The sequence below is a fragment of the Mustela erminea genome, chromosome 7, assembly GCF_009829155.1.
Source record: "Mustela erminea isolate mMusErm1 chromosome 7, mMusErm1.Pri, whole genome shotgun sequence".
Taxonomy (NCBI): domain Eukaryota; kingdom Metazoa; phylum Chordata; class Mammalia; order Carnivora; family Mustelidae; genus Mustela; species Mustela erminea.
This window is the reverse complement of record NC_045620.1, coordinates 30869865-30893585: the sequence shown is the minus strand read 5'-3', so window position 1 is coordinate 30893585 and position 23721 is coordinate 30869865. Positions and strand designations below refer to the sequence as shown.

General features: G+C 40.4%; 2 protein-coding genes across 5 annotated transcripts; both read left to right on the top strand.

The window, feature by feature from the left end:
• The first annotated feature begins 3874 nt into the window (after positions 1-3874).
• PCNA (proliferating cell nuclear antigen) lies at positions 3875-11116 on the top strand. Of its 2 annotated transcripts, XM_032351350.1 has the most exons (6): positions 3877-4303; positions 5157-5254; positions 5415-5482; positions 6196-6390; positions 9630-9753; positions 9837-11116. In XM_032351350.1, exons 1-6 carry the CDS (start codon positions 4083-4085, stop codon positions 9914-9916), a joined length of 786 nt encoding a protein of 261 aa, XP_032207241.1. In that variant the 5' UTR covers positions 3877-4082; the 3' UTR covers positions 9917-11116. The 2 variants fall into 2 exon arrangements, with proteins under 2 accessions (XP_032207242.1, XP_032207241.1); XM_032351351.1 differs by lacking the exon at positions 6196-6390 and having other exon boundaries at positions 3875-4303.
• A 491-nt stretch (positions 11117-11607) lies between these two features.
• On the top strand, positions 11608-23376 carry TMEM230 (transmembrane protein 230). Of its 3 annotated transcripts, none has more exons than XM_032351353.1 (4): positions 11608-11757; positions 13920-14040; positions 15356-15478; positions 22308-23376. In XM_032351353.1, exons 2-4 carry the CDS (start codon positions 13942-13944, stop codon positions 22446-22448), a joined length of 363 nt encoding a protein of 120 aa, XP_032207244.1. In that variant the 5' UTR covers positions 11608-11757; positions 13920-13941; the 3' UTR covers positions 22449-23376. The 3 variants fall into 3 exon arrangements, with proteins under 3 accessions (XP_032207244.1, XP_032207245.1, XP_032207243.1); XM_032351354.1 differs by lacking the exon at positions 11608-11757 and adding an exon at positions 14405-14483 and having other exon boundaries at positions 13940-14040; XM_032351352.1 differs by lacking the exon at positions 11608-11757 and adding an exon at positions 14405-14501 and having other exon boundaries at positions 13940-14040.
• The last annotated feature ends 345 nt before the right edge of the window (positions 23377-23721 follow it).

Here is a 23721-nt window from a genome sequence, read left to right as displayed (position 1 = left end):
CAAAGGATAGTTGATCATACATAAGGCAAGAAAGTACCCGCATCAAAATTTACCAATGGGAAACCATCAACAAAATTAAAAGGCAACCTACTGAGTGGGAGGAAATAAATGCAAAGCATGTAAAGGATAAGGGGTTAATCTTACACAATAACAAAATCAAACAATTCAATTTTAAAACTGGGCAAAAAGTTTGAATAGACATTTTTCCAAAGAAGACATGCAGATGGCCAACAGGCATATAAAAATATGCTCAACATCATTAACCATCAGGGAGATGCAAATCAAATCACAATGAAATATCATCTCACACCTATTATCAAAAAAAGAAAAAAAACAAGTGTTGGCAAGGAGATGAAAGGGAACACTTGTGCGCTATTGGTGGGAATGTAAATGGGTATAACAACAATGTAAAACTATGGAAGTTCCTCAAAATATTAAAAATAGAACTACCAAGTAATCCAGCAGTTCTACTTCTGGATATTAATCCAAAGAAAATGAAAACACTAACTTGAAAAGATATATATCTATATCTATATATAGATAGATATATATATATATATATATATATATATATATATATCTATCTATATATAGATATAGATATATATCCGCACATTCACTGCAGCTTTATTTACACTAGTCAAGGTATAGACAACCTAAGTATCCACTGATGAATTAATGGATACAGAAATGTAATACACACACATATACACCAGAATATTATTTATCCACAAAAAAGGATGGAATTTTGCCATTTGCAACAATATGGCTGCATCTTGAGGGCATTACCCTAAATGAGTAAATCACACAGAGAAAGACAAATAGCACAAGATCTTTGTGTGGGGCCTCTAAATGAAACAAAAACAAAAAAACTTGAGAACAGATAGGTGGTTACCAGGGGTGAGGGGTGGGAGTGGGAGAAATAGGTGTACTGCTTTCTTGTTTTGTTTAAATTGACTTTAAAAACTTAAAAAATATATATTTTTTTAATTTACAAATGGGTGGCACAGACTTGGAAAAGATTCCAGGGACAAGAGTGTAGCACTTTTGAGAATGCTGCATCAACACCTGTGATAAGGGTATGCTAGCATATGGAAACAGCAGTTATCAGCAACTGTGAAAGACTGAATGTGGAGAAATATTAAGAATACCTTAATTCATCTTGATTATATGCTTTTGTATGCAGAAGAATAATATATGATACAAATATTTTAAATGATCTAAAAGTTTTTTTTTTTTTTAAGATTTTGTTTATTTGACAGAGATCACAAGTAGGCAGAGAGGCAGGCAGAGAGAGAGGAAGAAGCAGGCTCGAGCACAGAGCCTGATGCAGGACTCGATCCCAGACCCAGGGATCATGACCTGAGCCGAAGGCAGAGGCTTTAACCCACTGAGTCACCCAGGGGCCCTAATCTAAAAGTTCTTTCAATAATTACAAAGTGGAAATTCTAGGGGCATCTGGGTCGTTCAGTTGGTTAAGCCTCTGCCTTCAGCTCAGGTCATGATCCTGGAGTTCCAGTATCAAGCCCCATATCCGGCTCCCTGCTCCACAGGGAGTCTGTTTCTCCCTCTGCCCTTTATCCACTTGTGCACGTGCTCTCTCTCTCTCTCACCTCTCTCAAATAAATAAATAAAATCTTAAAAAAAAAGTAGAAATTCTAAATGATATAGCATTGTGTGATGGTTCAACCTTTCTTTTCTTGTGCTACATAAAACAATGGTGTATCTTACAGTAAAGTTATCTTACTTTCAGTTAAATACATTCATCCATTTGAATTGCCAGAGGGAGAGACTAGAGTAGGGAAAGGCAATATTTGAAACTAATAATTGAGAATATTCTAGACTTGATACAATACATAAATCTTCTGATTTGGGAAACTAAACTCTCTGGATAGCATAAATAAAACTAAATCTATATGGAGATACACCGTAGAAAAACTAATTCCACAGACCAAGATAATATAGCAAACACAATTAAAGGGAAATGTTATAACCAAAGTAAAAGAAAAATAGCAAAATGGGGTGGGGGAATAAATGTAATAGAGAAATGTTTAATATATAAAGTGCTCCTTGCAATCAATAGGAAAAAGAGTTTAAGGGAAAAGATAAAAATATACAATGGTCAAGAATCTAAAAATATATATATATATGAAAGGGGGCACCTGGGTGGCTCAGTGGGTTAAAGCCTCTGCCTTCAGCTCAGGTCATGATCCCAGGGTCCTGGGATCAAGCCCCACATTGGGCTCTCTGTTCAGCAGGGAACCTGCTTCCTCCTCTCTCTCTGCCTGCTTCTCTGCCTACTTGTGATCTCTGTCTGTCGAATAAATAAATAAAAAATCTTTAAAAATATATATATATTTATATATATATATATATAAAAGATATCCAACCTGTAACAATTTTTATTTATGTGACAGAGAGAGCACAAGTGAGACGCAGAGGGAGCTGGGAGCGGATGCTAGACTCCATCCTAGGACCCTGAGATCATGACCTGAGCTGAAGGCAGCCACTCATACCCCTGTAATCCTTTTTTTTAAAGATTTTATTTATTTATTTTAGAGAGAGATCATGAGCAGGGGGAGGCGAAGAGGGAGGATAGAAGCAGACTCCCTGCTGAGCTAAATAAAGCCTGCCTGTGGAGCTCCATTCCAGGACCCCAGGGGAAGGCAGATGTTTAACCAACAACCCAGGTGCCCCCTGTAACAATATTTTAATGTGCAAATTGGAATTTTCACACAAATAAGCATAGATTTTAAAACAAGATTGCATAGGGGAAAGAACGGAAAAATGAAACAAGACAAAACCAGACAAGAAAAAAACCTTAAGGGACTCTTGGTCTCAGCAAATAACAAACTGAGGGTTGTTGGAGGGGAGAGGCATAGGAGGGATTGGGTGCCAGGGTGATGGACACTGGGGAGGATATATGCTATGACGAGAACTGTGAATTGTGTAAGATTGAAGAATCACAGACCTGTACTCCTGAAACTAATAATACATTCTATGTTAATAAAAAAATTTTTTTAATTGCTAGTATCTATAGCTAGGAAAACATGGAGAAATGAGCATGTCCACAGGCTTAGGCAAACTGCAATCTTTCAGCGGTCAATTTAGTAATATTTATCAAAACTTTAATGGGTATGCCACTGCAAGGAGTCGATCTCACAAAAATCAACTAAGTCCCCGAAGGTATTTGTAATTACAAGAAATTGACAAGTTTGGCTACATGCATAGGATACTATTCCATCGTTTTAAGAAGTGATGATATAGAGGTGGTATGTGACATAAAATTAAACATAAGCTTATTAAGCATACATTGTAGAAGTGTTTCTGGTATGAACTCAATTTGTTTTTCTTTTAAGTGTATTTGTAGAGAAAAAAAATGCTTAGAAAGTTGTCTACAGTAAGTAACAAGAGCTTGGGGTGCGTGCGGACGAGGAAGGGGCATGGTAATTCTCTAATCGTAACTGCACACCTCTGTACCGTTTGACTTTTAGGAGCCCATCACTTCCGTTAACAGCAAAAGTAAAACGCACATTTAAAACAGCTGTACTCAAGCTGCAAGGCGTCTTCCTCCTGCTAGGTTGGATTTGCGTTTCATTTTTACTTTTTTGGTATTCCTAAAGAGGGAGGTTGAGCAGGCAGCACAAAACTCTAAGACCCAGAACCCCTGTCAGGCCTTCACATGCCTAGACTTGTTTAGCTTCGGGGTTCGCAAAACTAGGTAAAAAAGAAGGCGGAGGCGCCACGCTCCTGCCCCGCCCCTGCGTCCAACCCTCCAATGGCTGTTCAGAGAGGGCGGGCTACATGCAGATCAGGGCCACTATTGGCCCTGGAGTCTCGCCGACAGGCAATGGGCGGGGCAGCGTGGTGACGTATCCACACGCGGCGCAGAGGCGGAGAGCGCGCGCTCGCAGACGCGGCGCTATTAAACCGTCGCAGGCTTCTCGAGCTGGTTGTGATCGTCCGGGCTCTCCGACGTGAGCTCCTGTTTTCGCCGGCTCGCTCTTACCCAGTGACGCCCAAGCCGGGAACAACTTCCTCTTTATCTCCGCCTGTAGCTGCGTCGTTGTGACTCTGCCACCATGTTCGAGGCGCGCCTGGTCCAGGGCTCCATCCTGAAGAAGGTGCTGGAGGCGCTGAAGGATCTCATCAATGAGGCCTGCTGGGACATAAGCTCGAGCGGCGTCAACCTGCAGAGCATGGATTCCTCCCACGTCTCCCTGGTGCAGCTCACCCTGCGCTCCGAAGGCTTCGACACGTACCGCTGCGACCGCAACTTGGCCATGGGTGTGAACCTCACCAGGTGAGCCCCAGGGTGGCGGAGAGCCGGGCTCTCCGTGCACCCCCACCTCCGGCTCTTGGCGGGAGCGCCGGCGAGCTAGGCCCTCATTGGCCGGCACAGGCGACCTGCCCCATCTCATTGGCCTGCGACGCCGAGGGGCGGGACCTAGCGGAGCGCGCGGTTCGGAAAGCCCGCGCTGGCAGCCGCGCGCACCGGCACTTTCCGCGCGAAAGTCACAAAGCGGGTGGTGGCGGGAAAATGACGGGCTTCTTCGAAATGCCAGGAAGAGAGTTGCACAGCTCTTGGGGCATTAAGTGCCGGCGGCCTTGGGCGAGAGACCTTTGGCCTGATTGACCAGTTCTGTCACCCTACCTGGGGACGGAGAGTCGGTCGATTCTGGTCTTTTATTATTATAAAGTTGCAGTAAGCACCCTGAGGTCATGACTTAAAATTTATCCAGGGCAGGGGCTTCCAAAGTTTTGATCGCTACTTGTCTAGTACATAAACATGTTTAAATCTTAAGGTTTGTGAGAAATACTTTACCCGACTACATGGAGTGTTAGTTTAAATGGGGATCCTCCATCATTTTTCGTGATCGTCACAACCGAATAATTGGCTTCACCCACCAAAGGGACGTGCAGGTCGTAAAATACTGCTCTTTTGTTGATATTCCAGAAGTGAAACTGCTCGTGATAGGGTGTGTGCTTGCTAAAATATAAATACTGCTAAATTGCATTACAAAATGGCCATATCAGTTTACCTAACATACCCAGTTCCTCTGACAACCCTGGTAAAAATAGCAACTCCTTTTGAGTCAGAAATCGATCTTGAGAACATTGTGTGGATTTTAAATCCTGTGTCTTCTGTATTCTAGCATGTCCAAAATACTGAAATGCGCTGGCAATGAGGACATCATTACACTAAGGGCTGAAGATAATGCAGACACCCTGGCCCTAGTATTTGAAGCTCCAAGTAAGTCATACCCTTCAACTAAGTTATACTAGGGGAAATTTAAATGCAATGTGTCTCTCAGAGTTGTGAGAAATTTAAGAAAATGTTTGTGATGATTGTAGAACTTAACATCATAGTTATAAACTTAAATGCTTTTCTTCAATCTGCTTTCTTTTGGTAGATCAAGAAAAGGTTTCAGACTATGAAATGAAATTAATGGATTTAGATGTTGAACAACTTGGAATTCCAGTGAGTATCAAAGTTTCTGAGTGTACTGTACACAGGGCATGATAGTTACATAAGAGTGTTAATACAGTTTAAAGCCCAATTCCTGATGGAACTTCTGTATATTTGCTGTACATGTTCCAAGGTAGGGATTTAGTATTTAGACATTTGTAATTTTTTCATTAAACTACAGTACTCTAAATTGAATCTGGTTGAATTGATTGCTTCCAAATGTATATTAGCATTAACCTCCATGCTTTTTTTTCTTCCCAAGAGTAGACTTTAAGGCTGTGTTAGCAGAAATTCATTAAGGTTGGGTTTATCAACATAAAAGGAGAATTAAGATTTTTAAAATCCTTAGTGTCTTGTTTTCTTATTTTGTTTTAGTAAGCAGTTGGGCCTGTTTGCATACACATCATCATTTGTATGCCATGCCCTAATGTCCTCTTGATTTAGTCCTGGAGGGTGATTGGGGAAGGCTTTTTTCCTTGAATAGTGCATTTATCATTAAAGGTTTAAACTCTTATTTTAGTTTTCTAAGTATAATTATTATGACATACTTGTTTTATATCTACATTTGCTTTTCGAGGTTTAGAGTATGTTATGAAATTACACAATGAGAGATATTTCAAAGTAATCAGGAAGTCTTAAATTCTGAATTTTTGTCTAGATGCAGAGTTTTCAGAAAAGGAGAATTTTTAATTTCCAGCAGATGAACTTTTATTTTCTTTTATTAGGAACAAGAGTATAGCTGTGTAGTAAAGATGCCTTCTGGTGAATTTGCACGTATATGCCGAGATCTCAGTCATATTGGAGATGCTGTTGTAATTTCCTGTGCAAAAGATGGAGTGAAATTTTCTGCAAGTGGAGAACTAGGAAATGGAAATATTAAGTTGTCACAAACAAGTAATGTCGATAAGGAGGAGGAAGCTGTAAGTAGTTTCTTAACAAAATACTGTGAAGAGTATGGTAACCCTTCTTCTTCTTCTTCTTCTTCTTCTTCTTCGAATGGTAATCCTTCTTAACAGTAGATAGTGCCTTAGTCTCTTCAGGCTACTATAGCAAAATACTGTAGACAATGACTTATAAACAACTGAAATTTATTTCTGACAGTTGTAGAGGCTGGAAAGCTGGCAGATTCAGTGTCTGGTGAGGACCTGCTTCTTGGTTCAGAGAGTGGGCTTCTCGCTCGATAGAAGGGTCAGAGGAGTTCTCAGGTCTCTTTTAGAAGGGTACTAGCACTAAGCACCTCCCAAAGGCCCTACCTCCAGGTACCATCACTTAGGGATTTGGTTTTAATATGAACTTTTTGGGAACACAGACATTCAGTCCATAGCAAGGTAATTGCAACTCAACAGAGGATCTAGTTAGAGGTAAAAATTAACCTGTTAGGAGCTCTTATGTAATCTTTATATTTAAGTTTCAACAAAGTAGGCCCAGTAGGGGGCCTAGAGAACCTCCATTTAGGGACAAAGAACACTCTAATTACTAAACATCCTTAAATTAAGGTTTTCCTAGAAAATCGAGTGCTTTTTTTTTTTTTTTTTAAAGATTTTATTTATTTATTTGACAGACAGATCACAAGTAGGCAGAGAGGCAGGCAGAGAGAGGAAGCAGGCTCCCCGCTGAGCAGAGAGCCTGATGCCGGGCTCTATCCCAGAACCCTGAGATCATGACCTGAGCCGAAGGCAGAGGCTTAGTCCACTGAGCCACCCAGGCACCCCTCACGTGCTTTTTTTTTTTTTTTTTTTTTAAGAAGAGTATTTATAAACAAATATTTTGTAATTATATATATATTTTTTAAAGCCTTGCTAGCCTTTGAAAAAACACCAGTTAATTCTGTAAATGAAGGACAATTTAAGGTTCTAACTTCTTAGGATTATTAGGCTTAAATGGGTTAACATTCAAAGTGCTTACCATAGTGTGTGACATTTTATGTTTATAGTAATTATTCAATATTCTAGTTCCTTGCATGAGTAGACAGCCCTCAGTTTATTTTATTTATTTATTTTTTAAATACTTTATTTATTTATTTGACAAAGATCACAAGTAGGCAGAGAGGCAGGCAGAGAGAGAGGGGGAAGCCCAATGTGGGGCTCCATCCCAGGACCCCGGGATCATGACCTGAGCTGAAGGCAGAGGCTTAACCCACTGAGCCACCCAGGCGCCCTCAACCCTCAGTTTAAATGAAGACTTAAAAAAAAAAAAATAGGGACGCCTGGGTGGCTCAGTTGGTTAAGCAGCTGCCTTCGGCTCAGGTCATGATCCCAGCGTTCTGGGATCGAGTCCCACATCGGGCTCCTTGCTCGGCAGGGAGCCTGCTTCTCCCTCTGCCTCTAGCCTGCCACTCTGTCTGCCTGTGCTTGCGCTCTGTATCTCTCTCTCTAACAAATAAATAAAATCTTTAAAAAAAAAAAAAAATATATATATATATATATATATATATATATATATATTTTTTTTTTTTTTTTTTTTTTAAAGATTTTATTTATTTGACAGACAGAGATTACAAGTAGGCAGAGAGGCAGGCAGAGAGCGAGGAGGAAGCAGGCCTCCCGCTGAGCAGAGAGCCCGATGTGGGGCCCGATCCCAGGACCCTGAGATCATGACCTGAGCTGAAGGCAGAGGCTTAACCCACTGAGCCACCCAGGCACCCCAAGACTTAAAAATATTACTAGCAAAAGTTCAGGGGCTAATTCTGTATTATCTCTGCTAAATTACATGGTAACTTCCCTGCCATTCTGGATTTTTTTTTTTTTCTAAATCTCAGATTAGTTTTTCTATAAGTATTTTTTGTATCTGAAATGTGAACGTATATGACATTATTTGGTATTTTTTTTTTTTTAAATATTTTATTTATTTATTTGACAGATCACAAGTAGGCAGAGAGGCAGGCAGAGAGAGAGGAGGAAGCAGGCTCCCCATGGAGCAGAGAGCCCGATGTGGGGCTCTATCCCAGGACCCTGGGATCATGACCTGAGCTGAAGGCAGAGGATTTAACCCACTGTGCCACCTAGGCGCCCCTGACATTATTTGGTATTAAGGAATTTTTCAGTGTTTTCCTATTTCCTTGGTTATTTCAGAAGTTGTTTGAATCAAAATTTTAATAAGCTCTGTACACTGTAGTTCATTGATAGGCCCTCAAGTTCTTTTAATCCATTGGTTTTCTATTCAATTTCTTTATCCCCCCTCTCCATTACAATTTGTTGAGGCAAGTCCTTTGTCATTGAGTTTTCCTGAAATCTGGATTTTGCCTATTGTATCCCTTATGTCAATTAATATTCTTCTCTAACCTGTATTTCCTGTAAACTGGTAGCTACAGCGCTAGAGGCTTGATATTCAGTGTTTTCTTTGTTTGGGGAGTGAGAGAATAAGAATACTTTACAGATGCTTGTATGTATACCCCTTGTAGGTATGAGGTGTCTGCATTTTCTTAGCAGCCATAATAATTGTTTAGAATCATTAGGTCCTTAGAGTTGTATTAATACATTTCATTCCTCCTTTTATTAGCTGATTTATTTATTAGAAACATTCCCATAAGGAGAAGTTTTCTCTTCACATAATTTTGTTTACCTGAGCTACAGTTCATATGGGAAAGACAGACTAAATACTTGATTCTTTTGCTTTATTTACCAGTCCTTAAAATTAGTTTCATATCGCTCTCCAAAGTAAACCAATAAGGGTTTTTTTGTTTTGTTTTTAAAGATATATTCTAGGGGTGCCTGGGTGGTGGCTCAGTCAGTTAAGCATCCGACTCTTGGTTTCAGCTCAGATCATGATCTCATGGAACAAGCCCTGCTTGGGCTCAGCACTCAGCCTGGAATCTCTGCCTCTGCCCGCACTCAAGGTCTTGCTTGCACCCACGCGGTCTCTAATAAATAAATAAATAAACAAACAAATTATTTATTTTTATTTATAGACAGAGATCACAAGTGGGCAGAGAGGCAGGCTGAGAGGGAGGGGGAAACAGGCTCCCCGCTGAGCAGAGAGCTGGATGGGGGACTTGATCCCAGGAGCCTGAGATCATGACCCGAGCTGAAGGCAGAGGCTTAATCCACTGAGTCACCCAGGTGCCCCAATAATAAATAAATCTTTAGAAATATATTCTAAACTAAGGGACTGCAATTTCTTGCTGTTTTTCAATATGGTTACTCTTTCTGTTTTCTCTCAGGTTACTATAGAGATGAATGAGCCAGTTCAGCTAACTTTTGCACTGAGATACCTGAACTTCTTTACAAAAGCCACTCCACTCTCTCCTACAGTAACACTCAGTATGTCTGCAGATGTACCCCTTGGTAAGATAATCGGTTTGTTGAATCTTGTTTTGTAGATGGTATATGTGGTACTTCTCAATAATTGTGTTCCTGTCTTCTTTCAGTTGTAGAGTATAAAATTGCCGACATGGGACATTTAAAGTACTATTTGGCTCCCAAGATCGAGGATGAAGAAGGATCTTAGGTGTTCTTAAAATCCAAGAAAATAAAGTTAAGCTCTTTAAGAACTGCTTCTGAGATGCCGGCATGTACTAAGTTCGTCACCAAATTTGTACCTCTTGAGTACATATGTAGATATTTTCTGTAAATAACCTATTTTTTCCTTCATTCTTTACAATTTGTTTAAAGAATAAAATCCAAAGTCAAATTTGGTCTTATTAACCTAGAAATATTTCTGCCTTACCTAAAAATACTTGTGTATTCATAACAAAAGGGTTTTGATTCTAAATGCAGTTTTGAGAATTTTTTTCAATTTAAATAAAAGTTTTTTGAATTTCAAACATAACAAGACAGTGCCTTCATTTGGACCATGACTGTTGCAAGTATCCTGGGGAATTCAGTTCAAGCTACCATTTCATGTAAATGTGCTTATTTTTCCAGTCTAGAGCAGCCTGATAAAAATACATTTGATACAGCAATAAAAAGTATTCCAACTACAGTAGGTGACAAGATATTTTTGGGGATTCATTTTCAAACTTATTTTGGTATTCTTCTAACTTGAGTTCAAGAAATAAACAGGAGAGTAGACCTATATATTTTGTTGTTTTGTTAATTTTGTTAGCAAAAACTAACACTTTTTTTCCAGCTTTATGTACCCAAAGCTGTGTGGGCTTGAGAAGACTAGCACTGTTATAGGGCAGTGTTTCTTTAGCCTAGGGAGCCTTTTAAAAGAATCTTGAAAGATTTAGTAGATCTGTGATAGGGGCCAAGCAATATGTTGGTGCAAAAATAATTTTTCTAGTATAAGTAGCCTTTTTTGTGACTTAATCCTAGCAGTTGTGAAACAGACTGTTTAAATGTTCCTACTAATTGTGCCAAACTGCCGTAGCACATACTGAGAATCGCTTTATTAAAGTCCTTTATTCCTGGTATGTTCTGTGCTTGGTGGTTTAAACGACTGGTTCCTTTGTTGTAGTACCTGGACTGAGTTCTGGTTACTGGAGGTATAACCCACTACCCAGTAGGTAACTAGTAATTACCTTCTGTGTGCCTGGGGGCAGGGAAGGATATTGGCGGCAAAGGGGCCTGATGGAAGTTTTGGGAATGATGTAACTTTACTATAGACCGGTGATGGTTCCAAGACTGTATGCACTTGTCAAACTCATCCAATTGTACTTTATTGTATGTAAATTATACTTTAATAAATCTGACATTTACAAAGCTTCATGTGCTGCAAAATGTCCCTTGTGGGCGGGCTTCTTACTTGGTTCAGGCCTGATGTCGAGGAGTAGGAAACTGAAACACAAGAATGTGGGGCCACACGAAAGTAGTGGTGGGGTATTGATGCAGAGACCGCGGCGCGCCCAGGAGAAGGGCTACAGTCGTGGCCACTGAATAGGAGACCTGCCAGCTCCAGTCATCCGCAGCTTCACTGTCCGCTTCTGTCTCCCGTGGGTGCCACTCAGCTTCCAACACTGCCCGAGGGATCAGGGAAAGAAACAAGTAGCCGGTTCACCCAGAGTCTGAGGGACTCCGGGAGCCGTCACCCTTGACACCTTCACAACCCAGTGGAGGTGCCTGGCAACAAACCCAGGCCACAGCGACTCCCGCCGCTGATACCTCCCGCGGTACACTACCACTAACTACTACTAGCGCAAGGCGAAAACAAGTTCCGGAAAGGGGACTGAGAGAGGTCGCTCCCGGTGACGCCACTTCCGGTACGCCGCCGTTCAGCGGGCCACTTCCGGCGTCAAGGGGGCGGCTGAGGGGTGGCAGTTAGGTGAGGCGGGCCATGAGGCCTCAGGCGCTTCTGCTGCCAACCGTGAGCGAGCTGTCGGCACGCGGGCGGCCTGGCGCGGCGCTCCGGTAAGGCGTGTGTTCGGCGGGGCGGGAACAGAAGCGCCCCCCTCAGGCGCCCGGCGGGGCCGAGACTGCGGTCCCTGCCGAAATCTAGCTTCGCGTCCTGGGTGTGGAGCGTTCACCAGCCTGGGCCACCGCTGGCCTCTTCCCAGAAACTGGTTTTGTTTGTTTCCGTCTAAATTCGCGTCGGTTTTTATTTGTCTTCCTGGCTAGGTCTGGAGACGGGCAGGAAGATAGTGTGTGTGGAGGCGCATAATGCTAGACACTGCGCTGAGTGTTTTACTGATGCTTTTAAAGCCTCGCAGCCCCGGCGAGCTCGGAGAGTTTGAGAGTTGCGGTGGAACCGGTTTTAAAAAAAAAAAAAAAAAAAAAAAAATTCTTTGGGGAACTTAAATGGTACTCTGAAAACCTCGGTTTACGTTTTTCCTTCCTCTTGCAGAATTCTTACTCTTTGCTACCAGTAAGCCTTCGTCGCCCCTCTCCCTCACACCCTTCGCTTTTTTATTTTGATGCGGGTGTGTGAATAGGTAAAGCAGAGTCCGTAAACTTTATTTTATAAAGACGATAGAAATCACAAGTGATTAAATGCCCTCAAACCCCCACATACCGGTAGTTTGTCCTTTAAATTTTGTAGAATTAATTTAGATTATCATGTAATCGGGATCGCAACACTTAAAAACCTGGTATTCGATGCAGTTTGAGCTAACTTCAGAAGAGCATATAAATTAACATACTGGATCCAGTACTTGATTTCTGCACTGTTATATAATTGCTATAAAGGGACATTCACATTTAGCACCAATTCCATCATATTGCTAATTATTTTAGCATTTTTATTATACATAGTATATTAGGTTGACTCTTGGCCACTTAAAACAGCTCATTAATAATTGGGGTAAAGTATATAGAAAGCACTTTGACTAGGACCTGGTATCTAAGTGTGGGTAATTATTAACCAACATTATTATAATGAAGATTGTTTACAAAGTGTCATACCAGAGGAAGACAAAGTCTTTATGGTTTCTGGATTGTTTTTTTTAATGGTGCCCTTATTATGAGATACTTAATTTTCTCTTTACAAATCCATGTCACCTTTAGAAATAGCTTCACAGTCAAAATAGATTTGTCTATTGTATCAAATTACGAATGTTTTCCGACTTAAATGTCATTGTTTTTTTAATCTTATCTACTACCTCTTAAACTAGTGACAAAATAGCCATAATTTCATTACTGAAGTTGGTTTTGAATATTTTGCACAAAAAACAAGTTTTATTTTTATTTTTAATTTTTTTAGGAGTCTATAGAAGTAATCTGGAAAATGAAATCACTACTTTCAGTGCTTGGGGTGGGGCAGAAAGGCAGACAAATTGGCACTGGTACAGTGCTGATTACCAGTAGTGATAGTGCTGATAGCCAAATTTACTGGAGACTCTGCAGATTTTTTTGCATTAAAAGAATGATACCGGATGCCTGGGTGCCTCAGTCCGTTAAGTGTTGGCCTTCTGCTGGGCTTTGGTGGTGATCTCAGGATCTTAGGATCAAATCCCACATGGGGCTCCTTGCTCCGTGGGGAGCCTGCTTCTTCCTCTGCCTGCTGCTTCCCCTGCTTGTGCCCTCTCCTTCTAACAAATAAGTAAATAAAATCTTTTCAAAATTAAATAAAATTAAATTTAAAAATAAAAATAAATAAAAGAATGATACCCATTGTGGGGGATCAACAAAATGCTTAATGTGAGTGTATTCCATATCCCACCCATTCTCCGTCCCTGGCAGGTAAGAATCATTTGAGCTTATGCTCCTCTTGCTATTTCCTGAAGCAGGGACAGGGGCCAGGAAGTACTATAGCAGAATGACTGAAAATGTGGACTTCGGTGTCAGACTTGTATTTAAGTCACCACTCTTCCACCTGCTCTGTGTGGAGGGTTTGGAAAAATTAGGAGGCACAGGAATATTGGTGAGATCTTGGTCAGTGTCTTGACTTTCATTCTACCAGGACAAGGCAGAGAAGGTACATAAGGAGAATGTTTTCACTGTCAAAGGAAATATCAGATTTTAAGTGCAGTGGGGCGTGAATTGCCAGTTGCTTAGTATGACATCTTAGCCCAAATTCTAATATATGTAACACACTGTGGTCAGTGGCATATAATGACAGTTTTCTTTGTCTTCAGACTGTAGCTGTGTCAGTGTGTTATGATGCCGTCTCGTACCAACCTGGCTACTGGAATCCCCAGTAGTAAAGTGAAATACTCAAGGCTCTCCAGCACAGACGATGGCTACATTGACCTTCAGGTAAATGCGGAAGGGAATTAATGAGACTGGCTGGCTCCGTTTCTGTTGAGTTAGCAGGAAGACCTTCTAGGTGGAGGTTTTGCTGTCTCTGGGGATTAGAAGCAGCAGCAAGAAGGACAGTTATCTCTGAGACCCTTTCAGCCATAGTTTGCAGAAGGAGAGGCCTTGGTAGAGCAGTTTCAAACCAATATAAACACTGTTCATTTCTAAGAATTTTTAGTTGTAACGCCAAAACCCAGTAGTTACAAATTTTATTTAGTTTTTCTGGAAAATACTCAGATTGTGTTTTGTTAAGTAGAATTTTTTTTAAGGACTGTGTCATTGGTTCATTTACACTTTAGTCAAAGCCAGTTCATCTTTTAAGGGAGAAACTAACTGCTAAAGCCAACAGATTGTGGGAATCTTCCTTCTTTCCTGATGTCATGAGATCCAATTTATTAAAGGTATTCTTTTGGCAAACAGTAAGTAAAACAGAATATTTAATATTTGTTAAGTTTGTATCCTACCCTGATTCATTATTTATAAAATACTTAATGATGTAGCATATCTCCTTCTGCCCACTTTCCCTTGGAATGGTTTAGGTGGAACCAGGGCCAAGGAGGAAGAGGCAGGAACCCATCCCTTTAAATATAAACAAATCAATGACTCTTTGTACTCTTTGGACCCATACTTGAAGGAGAGAAGTTTTGTTTTTTAAAAGCACATCTGAGAATCTTCTAGTCCATTAGGTCAGATACAGAAATGAGGCAAACCTTAGAAAGCTTGTGTCTGAATCTTAACTTTGAATAGAACTTATTAACAAGTCAGGCTACTTGATCCCTGGGGTGGGCAACTAATGCTTGAGAAAAAGCTGTTTCTAAAACCTTTGTATGCTCACTTAACTTTGAATGCCAGAAGTCACTTGTTTTCTTTACTTCTCCAGATCACGATGTTCCTCTTGAATCCCTAGAGATTAGTACAGCCTTCCATGTGCCAGGCACTTAATAAGTATCTAATATCTAATCAGTGAATGACCATAAAGTATCTTCTGTTTTTGTGAGAAAATATTTTCTTATGGTGAGTGGTATATGGAATAAAATTAGAAGTAGAAAGAGTAACATTCTGCTGGGACTCCTCCGAGTGGCTGTTAGAGCAGTAATTAGAGCTTCACCTCCTGTTTGTCCCTTGCCTTTCTTTCCCAGAGCTCTAGTGGGTAGTAGGACTTCCTTCAAGACACACAAACTAACCACATTGGTTCTTATTATCCTCCTTGCTTTAAAGTGTTTCAGTCCTGGTATTTTCATAATGCTATGTCTTTTGTTTGTTTTTCTTCCAGTTTAAGAAGAGTCCTCCCAAGATCCCGTATAAGGCCATTGCGCTTGCGACAGTTCTGTTTTTGATTGGAGCCTTTCTCATAATCATAGGTTCCCTCCTGCTGGCTGGCTATATCAGCAAAGGGGTAAGCTGAAGAGTTTGTGGGGGTGTGCATGAAATCCTTAAAGTGTGAGTCTGGGCTCTGTTTTATATTCATATCTAGTACAGGAGTTTCCAGCAGAAAGAAGAAGAGAGTTTTCTTTTAGATTTTGTTCTCTGGTAACAAAACATACGTTTCTTTTTTTGAGCAACAACATGCTTGTCCCAGTTTCTATGAGGGGTGTGTGTGTGTGTGTGTGTGTGTGTGTGTGTGTGTGACATTTTCCTTCTGAGATGTCAAGCAGTCTTCCTACTGTCACAGTTTGGAACAGCAAAGGTGAGCCTAGAGGATTTCTGATTGATAAAGGCTGTAGCCAGAGTAGAATGTGTTGTTATAATTTTGTAGTGCCATAGACGTTCCATGTGTGGGGAGAAGCAGTGAGGCTTGTATAGGTCTGGGGCCACTGACCATGCCAGGACTTGTGACTCTTGAGTCTGATCCTTACTACATTGGGTTTGGTTGGAGTTCTTGTTGAGCTTCAGAATGTTATCTTTATTACCTAAAGGAGTGTTTGGTGGTTCTTTTTCTTGGGCTATATACATGTGCTAATAGTGCCCAAGTTGATCTGAACTAATAATGATCACAAGTCATGGTCATATTGTCCTGCAGAGGGAACATAGCCAATATCTGAAAAACTGTGGACATTATAGAAATTGAGAATAGTAGCACTGTAGCAATAAAATCGCTGCATATGGTTTTTAAGAAGTGAATCTGATTTGCCATTGGTCTTAACTACTTAAAATCACTATGTGGTCACCAGATGCTTACTTGGTGCAGTCTTTGTTTGAACATCTAACTTCAGGACTGTGCCTTCAGTTAACTTTCTTTCTTTTTTTTTTTTTTTAAGATTTTATTTATTTATTTGACAGAGATCACAAGTAGGCAGAGAGGCAGGCAGATAGAGAGAGAGGTGGAAGCAGGCTCCCTGACGAGCAGAGAGCCCGATGCGGGACCCGATCCTAGGACACTGGGATCACAACCTGAGCTGAAAGCAGAGGCTTTAACCCACTGAGCCACTGAGATGCCCCATTCAGTTAACTTTCATTGCAGTATGAGGTATCAGTCCCAAAGGACTCTGTTAATTATAAATATTGAGAGTGGAGGTGAGATCCACATGCAGCAAATATCGTTTTACCTTGTATGGTTTATAAAAGACTGCTTTATAAATAAGGATAAAGATGTTAATTAAGAGAATCACTAATAAGTTTGGTTTGGAGTTTTTTTTTCGCTTTTTATTACAGATACTTCAAAAACAGAAGTAAATGAAATAATGTATTAAACCCCTGCATGTCTCCCATTCATCAACAGTTATAAACATTTTGCTTCATGTATTCCCCCCAACTTTTTTTTTCCTGTGTAGGAAACCAAATACCAGATTTATATTTTGCTGGTATTCTTTTTTATTTTGAGAGAGAGAGAGGGTGCATAGGAACGGTGGTGGGGTGGACAGAGGGAGAGGGAGAGAGAGAGAATGAGAATCCTAAGCGGGCTCCACAGCCAGCGTGGAGCCCAATATCACAGCCCTGAGCTGATGAAATCAAGAGACTGATGCTTTACTGACTGAGTCACCCAGGCACCTCTATCTTGCTGGTATTCTCAAGTGTGCATCTTCAGTATGCATCTGTAATAGTTTTTATATAAGTTTACAGGTGCTGTATTAATATCTTTGATCTTCATATTTTTGTTAGTTTTAGAGACTTGCTTAGATTCAGGTTAGTTTTTTTTAAGAAAGTATATTTCATGGGGGGTGCTGTGTATTTGCTATGGCAGGTTGGTTCTGAAACTTCGATGTTTCATCAGAATCATCTGGCAGACTTGTTAACACACAGATTCCTTAGTTCCATTCTCAGAATCTGTGTGTTAACAAGTCTGTAGGTGGGTTGTGAGAATCTGCATTTCTAACAAGTTCCCAAGTAATGCTGGTGGTCCATAAACCACAATTTGAGAACCAAATTGTGGTATTACATTAGGAGGCATGTAATGGTTATCCTGCTTTTAGTTGATATTAAGGTAGATTGCTGGGTTTAAGTGCCTTCAGCCTAATTAATTTATTATAAATTTCCCCATTACCATTTATACTAGTGAATGCAGTTCTGTCATTTTCTGCGTTCATTAGCTGAAATTCTGCTGTAAAGGTCTTTCTCAAATCTACCATCTGTTTACCCCAAAATATAATGTGTATAGTGAAGGTAGGAAAAATGTTTTTCTGCTTCACAACTTTTATAAAAATACACCTAGTAACCTCAAAACCGCAAAAAATAGTCAGAGAATGGTATCAGTATAAACTCCTATTTTTTCTTTTACATATTTGTGTTTCAATCAATCATAGTCCATATTCTTTTTTTTTTTTTTTTGAGTAGACTCCACACTCAGTGTGGAACCCAGTGCGGGGCTTGAGCTCAAAACCCTAAAACCCTGAGATCAAGAGTCTGATGATTAGCCAACTGAGCCCCACAAGTGTCCCCCATATTCTTTTTAGTATCTAAACTGTTCCATGTTTGGTCAGTAGGACTCCTTCATGTTACTTCTTTGTCTTTTAAACATGGCCTATGTAGCCTTTGATAGCTTTCTTGCTTTCTGGCACAGAAAGTTATCCCAGGCCCAGCTATATATTTCCTGTCTCCTAACTTGTAAACAACCATTTCTCCAGAGAGCCTTGGTGTTCCGTTTTGTTTTGTTTTGTTTTAAGATTTTATTTATTTATTTGAGAGAGAGAGACAGTGAGAAAGCATGAAAGGGGAGAAGGTCAGAGGGAGCAGACTCCTCATGGAGCAGGGAGCCCGACGTGGGACTCGATCCCAGGACCCCGGGATCATGACCCAAGCTGAAGGCAGTCGCCCAGCCAGCTGAGCCACTCAGGCGCCTGAGCCTTGGTTTCTGTATAGGAAGTAGATTTAGAGAGATCACAAACTGGGCATTAGTGGTGCTCATGCTTCGGTTTTGATTGTTTCTAGACCTTTTCAGCAATGGAATCAAGAAATAGGTATCTTTGGGGCACCTGGGTGGCTCAGTGGGTTAAGCCGCTGCCTTCGGCTCAGGTCATGATCTCAGGGTCCTGGGATCGAGCCCCGCATCGGGCTCTCTGCTCAGCGGGGAGCCTGCTTCCCTTCCCCTCTCTCTGCCTGCCTCTCTGCCTGCTTGTGATCTCTCTGTCAAATAAATAAATAAAATATTAAAAAAAAAAAAAAAAATACACTCTTTTTTTTTTATAATATTTTATTTATTTATTTGACAGAGAGAGATCACAAGCAGGCAGAGAGGCAGGCAGAGAGAGGGGAAGGGAAGCAGGCTCCCCGCTGAGCAGAGAGCCTGATATGGGGCTCAATCCCAGGACTCTGAGATCATGCCCTGAGCCGAAAGCAGAGACTTTAACCCACTGAGCCACCGAGGCACCCCAAGAAATAGGTATTTTTTAGAAAACAGTTTTCAGTGCAAATTTAAGATTAGAGTTAATTTAATTAGAGCTTAATTTCTTTGATATTGTATGGGTATATCTACCCTATGATAGTGATGTCATTACTTATTTGCCTTATTCTATGTTATACGTATAGTAGCTTTAAAATAATATTGCGGGTAGCACGTGGGTGGCTCAGTCCATTGAGCCTCTGACTCTTGGTTTCAGCTAAGATCATGATCTCAAAGTTGTGAGATTGAGCCCCATGTTGGGCTCCATGCTCAGTGTGGAGTCTACTTATCCCTCTGTGCTCTACCCCACCCCCAGCTTGCTCATGTGTGTGCACATGCATGCTCTCTTTTTCTCTCTCTCTCTCAAATAAATAAATCTTGAAAAAAATAAGATAACAGGGATGCCTGCATGGCTCAGTCAGTTAAGCAGCTGCCTTTGACTCAGGTTATGATCCCAGGGTCCTGGGATTGAGTCCCACATCGGGCTCCTGGCTCAGCTCCCTTTGCCTGCTGCTCCTGGTGCTCACTCTCTGTCTCTCTCTGTCTTTCTGACAAATCAAAATAAATAACGTCTTTAAAAAAAAAATACCAGCGTGAGTGTTAATGCTAAGTAAAGGAAGGCTAAATGCACTATAAATTTCCTTTGCAGTTCTTCAATCCCACAAAGGATGTACAGTCAATATCTTGCAAAAGAAAAAAAGAAGAAGGAAAGCAGAAAATGTAAAATAAGATAACAGAAATAGCACCAACTATGTCAGTTGTGAGAGTTGTAGACTGTTATTGTTTCTGATGTTCACGTAGTCCCATCTTTAGGCTGAGAGAGCCCCTTCAAGTTCTCTTTCCTTGTTTTGTTTTGTTTTGTTTTTTTCCTTGGTTTTAAGCTGGGATTTATTGAGTCATTGTGTCAGCTGAGGCTGCTTGCTTTACACATACTACCTCACTGAGTTTTTATTGTCTTATATGAGGTAAATACTTCTATTTCTATTTGAACGACACAGTCAAAATTATATTGAGTAGATAATCTACCAGTATACATTGTGTAACTAGCCATGTTAAAAGGAGATTTTTAGAGACACTTGGGTGGCTCGGTTAAGTATCTGTCTTCGGCTCAGGTCATGATCCCAGGGTCCTGTAACTGAGTCCCACATTGGGCTCCTTGCTCACCTGGGAGCCTGCTTCTCCCTCTGCCTGTCACTCCCCCGTTTGTGTGCGAGTGCCTGCTCTCTCTGACAAATAAATAATTTTTTTTTTTTTAAAGATTTTTAGACTGGATTTAAATCCTTAGCTGAGGGAAGACTTAAAATTAATGGGAAAAAATGACCTATCAGATAAAGGGCTAGTATCCAAAATCTATAAAGAACTATCAAACTCAACACCCAAAGAACAGATACTCCAGTCAAGAAATGGGCAGAAGCATGAACAGACATTTCTGCAAAGAAGACATCCAAATGGCCAACAGAGACATGAAAAAGTGCTCAACATCACTTGGCATCAAGGAAATACAAATCAGAACCACAGTGAGATACCACCTCACACCAGTCAGAATGGCTAAAATTCACAAATCAGGAAATGACATATGTTGGCGAGGATGTGGAAAAAGGGGAACCCTCCTACACTTTTGGTAGCTGGTGCAGCCACTCTGGGAAACAGTATAGAGCTTCCTCAAAAAGTTGAAAATAGAGCTACCCTATGACTCAGCAATCACACTACTGGGTATTTGCCCTAAAGATACAAATGTAGTGATCTGAAGGGCACATGCACCCAAATGTTTATAGCAGCAACATCCACAATAGCCAAACTGTGGAAAGAACCTAGATGTCCATCAACAGATAAATGGGTAAAGAAGATATGGTATAGATATACAATGGAATACTATGCAGCCATCAAAAACTGCAAAATCCCCCTGGGGCTAATAATACATTATATGTTAATTTAAAAAATAAATTATTTTTAAAAAATCATGAAATCCTGCCATTTGCAACAACGTGGATGGAACTAGAGGTTATTATGTTAAGTGAAATAAGTCAGTCAGAGAAAAACAATTACCATATGATCTTTCTGATACAAGGAATTTGAAAGGGAGAGTGGGAGAGTTCTTGGGGGTTAGGGAGGGGGAAAAAATGAAACAAAAAGGGACCAGGGAGGGAGACAAACCATAAGAGACTCTTAAACTCAGGAAGCAAACTGAGGGTTGCTGGGTGGTTAGGGGAAGGGATAGTGTGACTGGATTATGGACATTGGGGAGGGACGGTATGTGCTATGGTGAATGCTGTGAAATGTGTAAGCCTGATGATTCACAGACCTGTACCTCTGAAGCAAGTAACACATTATATGTTAATAAAAAGAAAAAAAATTAATGGGAAAAAGATCACAGAGGAAAAGGAGGATAAGCTTAACTGTATAAACATTTAAAACTATACCTAAAAATAAGGCGGAGCAATTTTATAAGAGTGGATTCATTCATTTAATATATTTATTTATATGTTGGGGGCAGGTGGTGATCTAGAGATGAACAAAAGTCCTTGCCCTCCTGGAACTCCCCAAATAGTTGAAGCCCTACACTAAACACCATTTCTTCCTCTTTGACCTGTGAATTGTGATTATGGGAATATACACTAAAGAAAGAATCTGAAAGGCTAAGAAAAAGAAGTTTATTGTGTTATCCTGTACAGTTACAAAAAGTGAGAGACAACCAAAGTATCCAACAGTCGGTGGAGCATGGTTAAGTAAAATTGTGGTGCATCCATTACAGTGGAATGGTAGACACCATTAGTTGACATAATGTGTTAGTTTCAGGTGTACAACATGATTCAATATAGTATATATTGGGAAATGATCACAATAAGTCTAGTTAGCATCCATCACCACACATAGTTTTTTTCCTTGTGACAAGAACTTTTAAGATCTACTCTCAGCAACTTGCTAATAATACACAATACAGTGTTTTTAGCTATAATCACCATGTTGTACACTGCATCTCCAGAACTTACTTTGTGAATGGAAATTTGCACCTTCTGACTATCTTCACCCATTTTGCCTGTCTCCCACCCCCAGTGCAGAACTTTTCATAAGACTTTGGCAATTGCTTGTTATATTAAGAGACTAAAACAAGGCACAGAGTATGGTGTGTTCACAACTAGAAACTAGAATGGAGAACAGAAGGAAATAAGGGAACTATCTGTGGATGCAGATGGACAATTTATTTATAATACTTAGTGCTTTGTAGTTTTTCTGAATTTTATAATAAGGAGGAAAAGAGATGTATACCTGTTTCATTGGTAGCATACTACCCGAAGGAAAATACTCTGAAGAGTGTAAAATACTGATGTATGGGTTGAACCTATGGCTTTGTTTTATTTTAAGTGATCCTTTGTATGGTACTAATGTGTTTGCCTCCTTCTGCCACTAGGGGGCAGACCGGGCCGTTCCTGTCCTGATCATTGGCATCCTGGTGTTCCTGCCAGGATTTTACCACCTGCGCATCGCCTACTATGCATCCAAAGGCTACCGGGGTTACTCCTACGATGACATTCCAGATTTTGATGACTAGCTAACCCACCCTCAACCCTGAGGAGAAGAGTCACAGATGGGACTAAGACCAGCTTTAAGATGCTGAGCAGATACTGGCAAAGGGCTAAGGCATTCTGCAGTTTGCAGATGTTAAACAAAAGAATGGGTCCATCCTCAAGATGTCAACGGAGCTTACAATTACAAAATAACTAATTAGGACATGCTCTATTTTTCATCTCCTGGCTCTGGCAAAAGCTGATAAGTTTTTCCACACGAATGTGTATCTTGGAAGAGTAGCAATGTTAATGATGTGGGAAAGCAGGAGGTTCTTGTGTAGTGCAGAATGTTACTGCTGCCACCCTTGTTAGAGTTCAGCATTTCTTTTAAATAGTTCTCATTGTCAGTTCTGGTAGCAAATGGAAGAATTTAATATGTCAAATTTCATGTTACTAGTAATTTATTTTGAAAACAGATAAGTAGCTTACCCCTACACTCATCTCTCACTTTGTGTTCTAGTGGAAGACTTTGGCAAATCAGATGTCAGTGTAGGTGCATCTGTAATATTTTTTACTTGCTTTCTTATTAACAGCAGCCAGGACTTTTTTAAGTCTCAGAGCAGGTTCCTAGAAGGTAAACACCCCTCTGTTCACCAGTCCTTGGTCAGCCACCAGTAAGCTGGCCATCATAAAATATGGGTTATTCTGTTCTTTGTAGATCAAGATGTTCTGTATATCATGCCTTTAAGGACTGGATTTTGGCTGTTTCCTAAGGAAAAAAATGTAGATAAGTGGTTGTTATTTAGAAATTATAAACTTATTGTTAGCATCTTGCATTATGATGTCATTCTGCTGAAGATTGCAAGACTCAGCCTGGATCCCTAAATGGACTAGACTGCCTTAGTTTGATTCTGGTTCCTAGCTTGCACAAAGTGACATATTCAAAAGAAATTAAAATGTCAAAATCTAAACCTAGACTTCCAGTGAGTTAATTTCAAGTATATTTCAGAAAACATTTTAATGATTATATGATACCTTTGATCCCAGTACCCAGGACCACCTTCCTTTTTAGATAATGGGCCTTGTGGGTCAGACTACTTTTCAGTCATCCTCTTATTTTGAGCTTATGGACATGGGCAACTAGAAGCCTGGAAGGGCCATCAACTGAGATTTGGAGGGCTGTGGGTAGAGCAAGTTTATTGGGGGAGGTGAGTTTACTTTTGGATGTGTTAAATTGTAGATGCATACTCTACATCCATATGAAACTGTTTAGTAGGCAATTGCAAACTGTGGATCTGGAGTTCAGGAGATAATTTA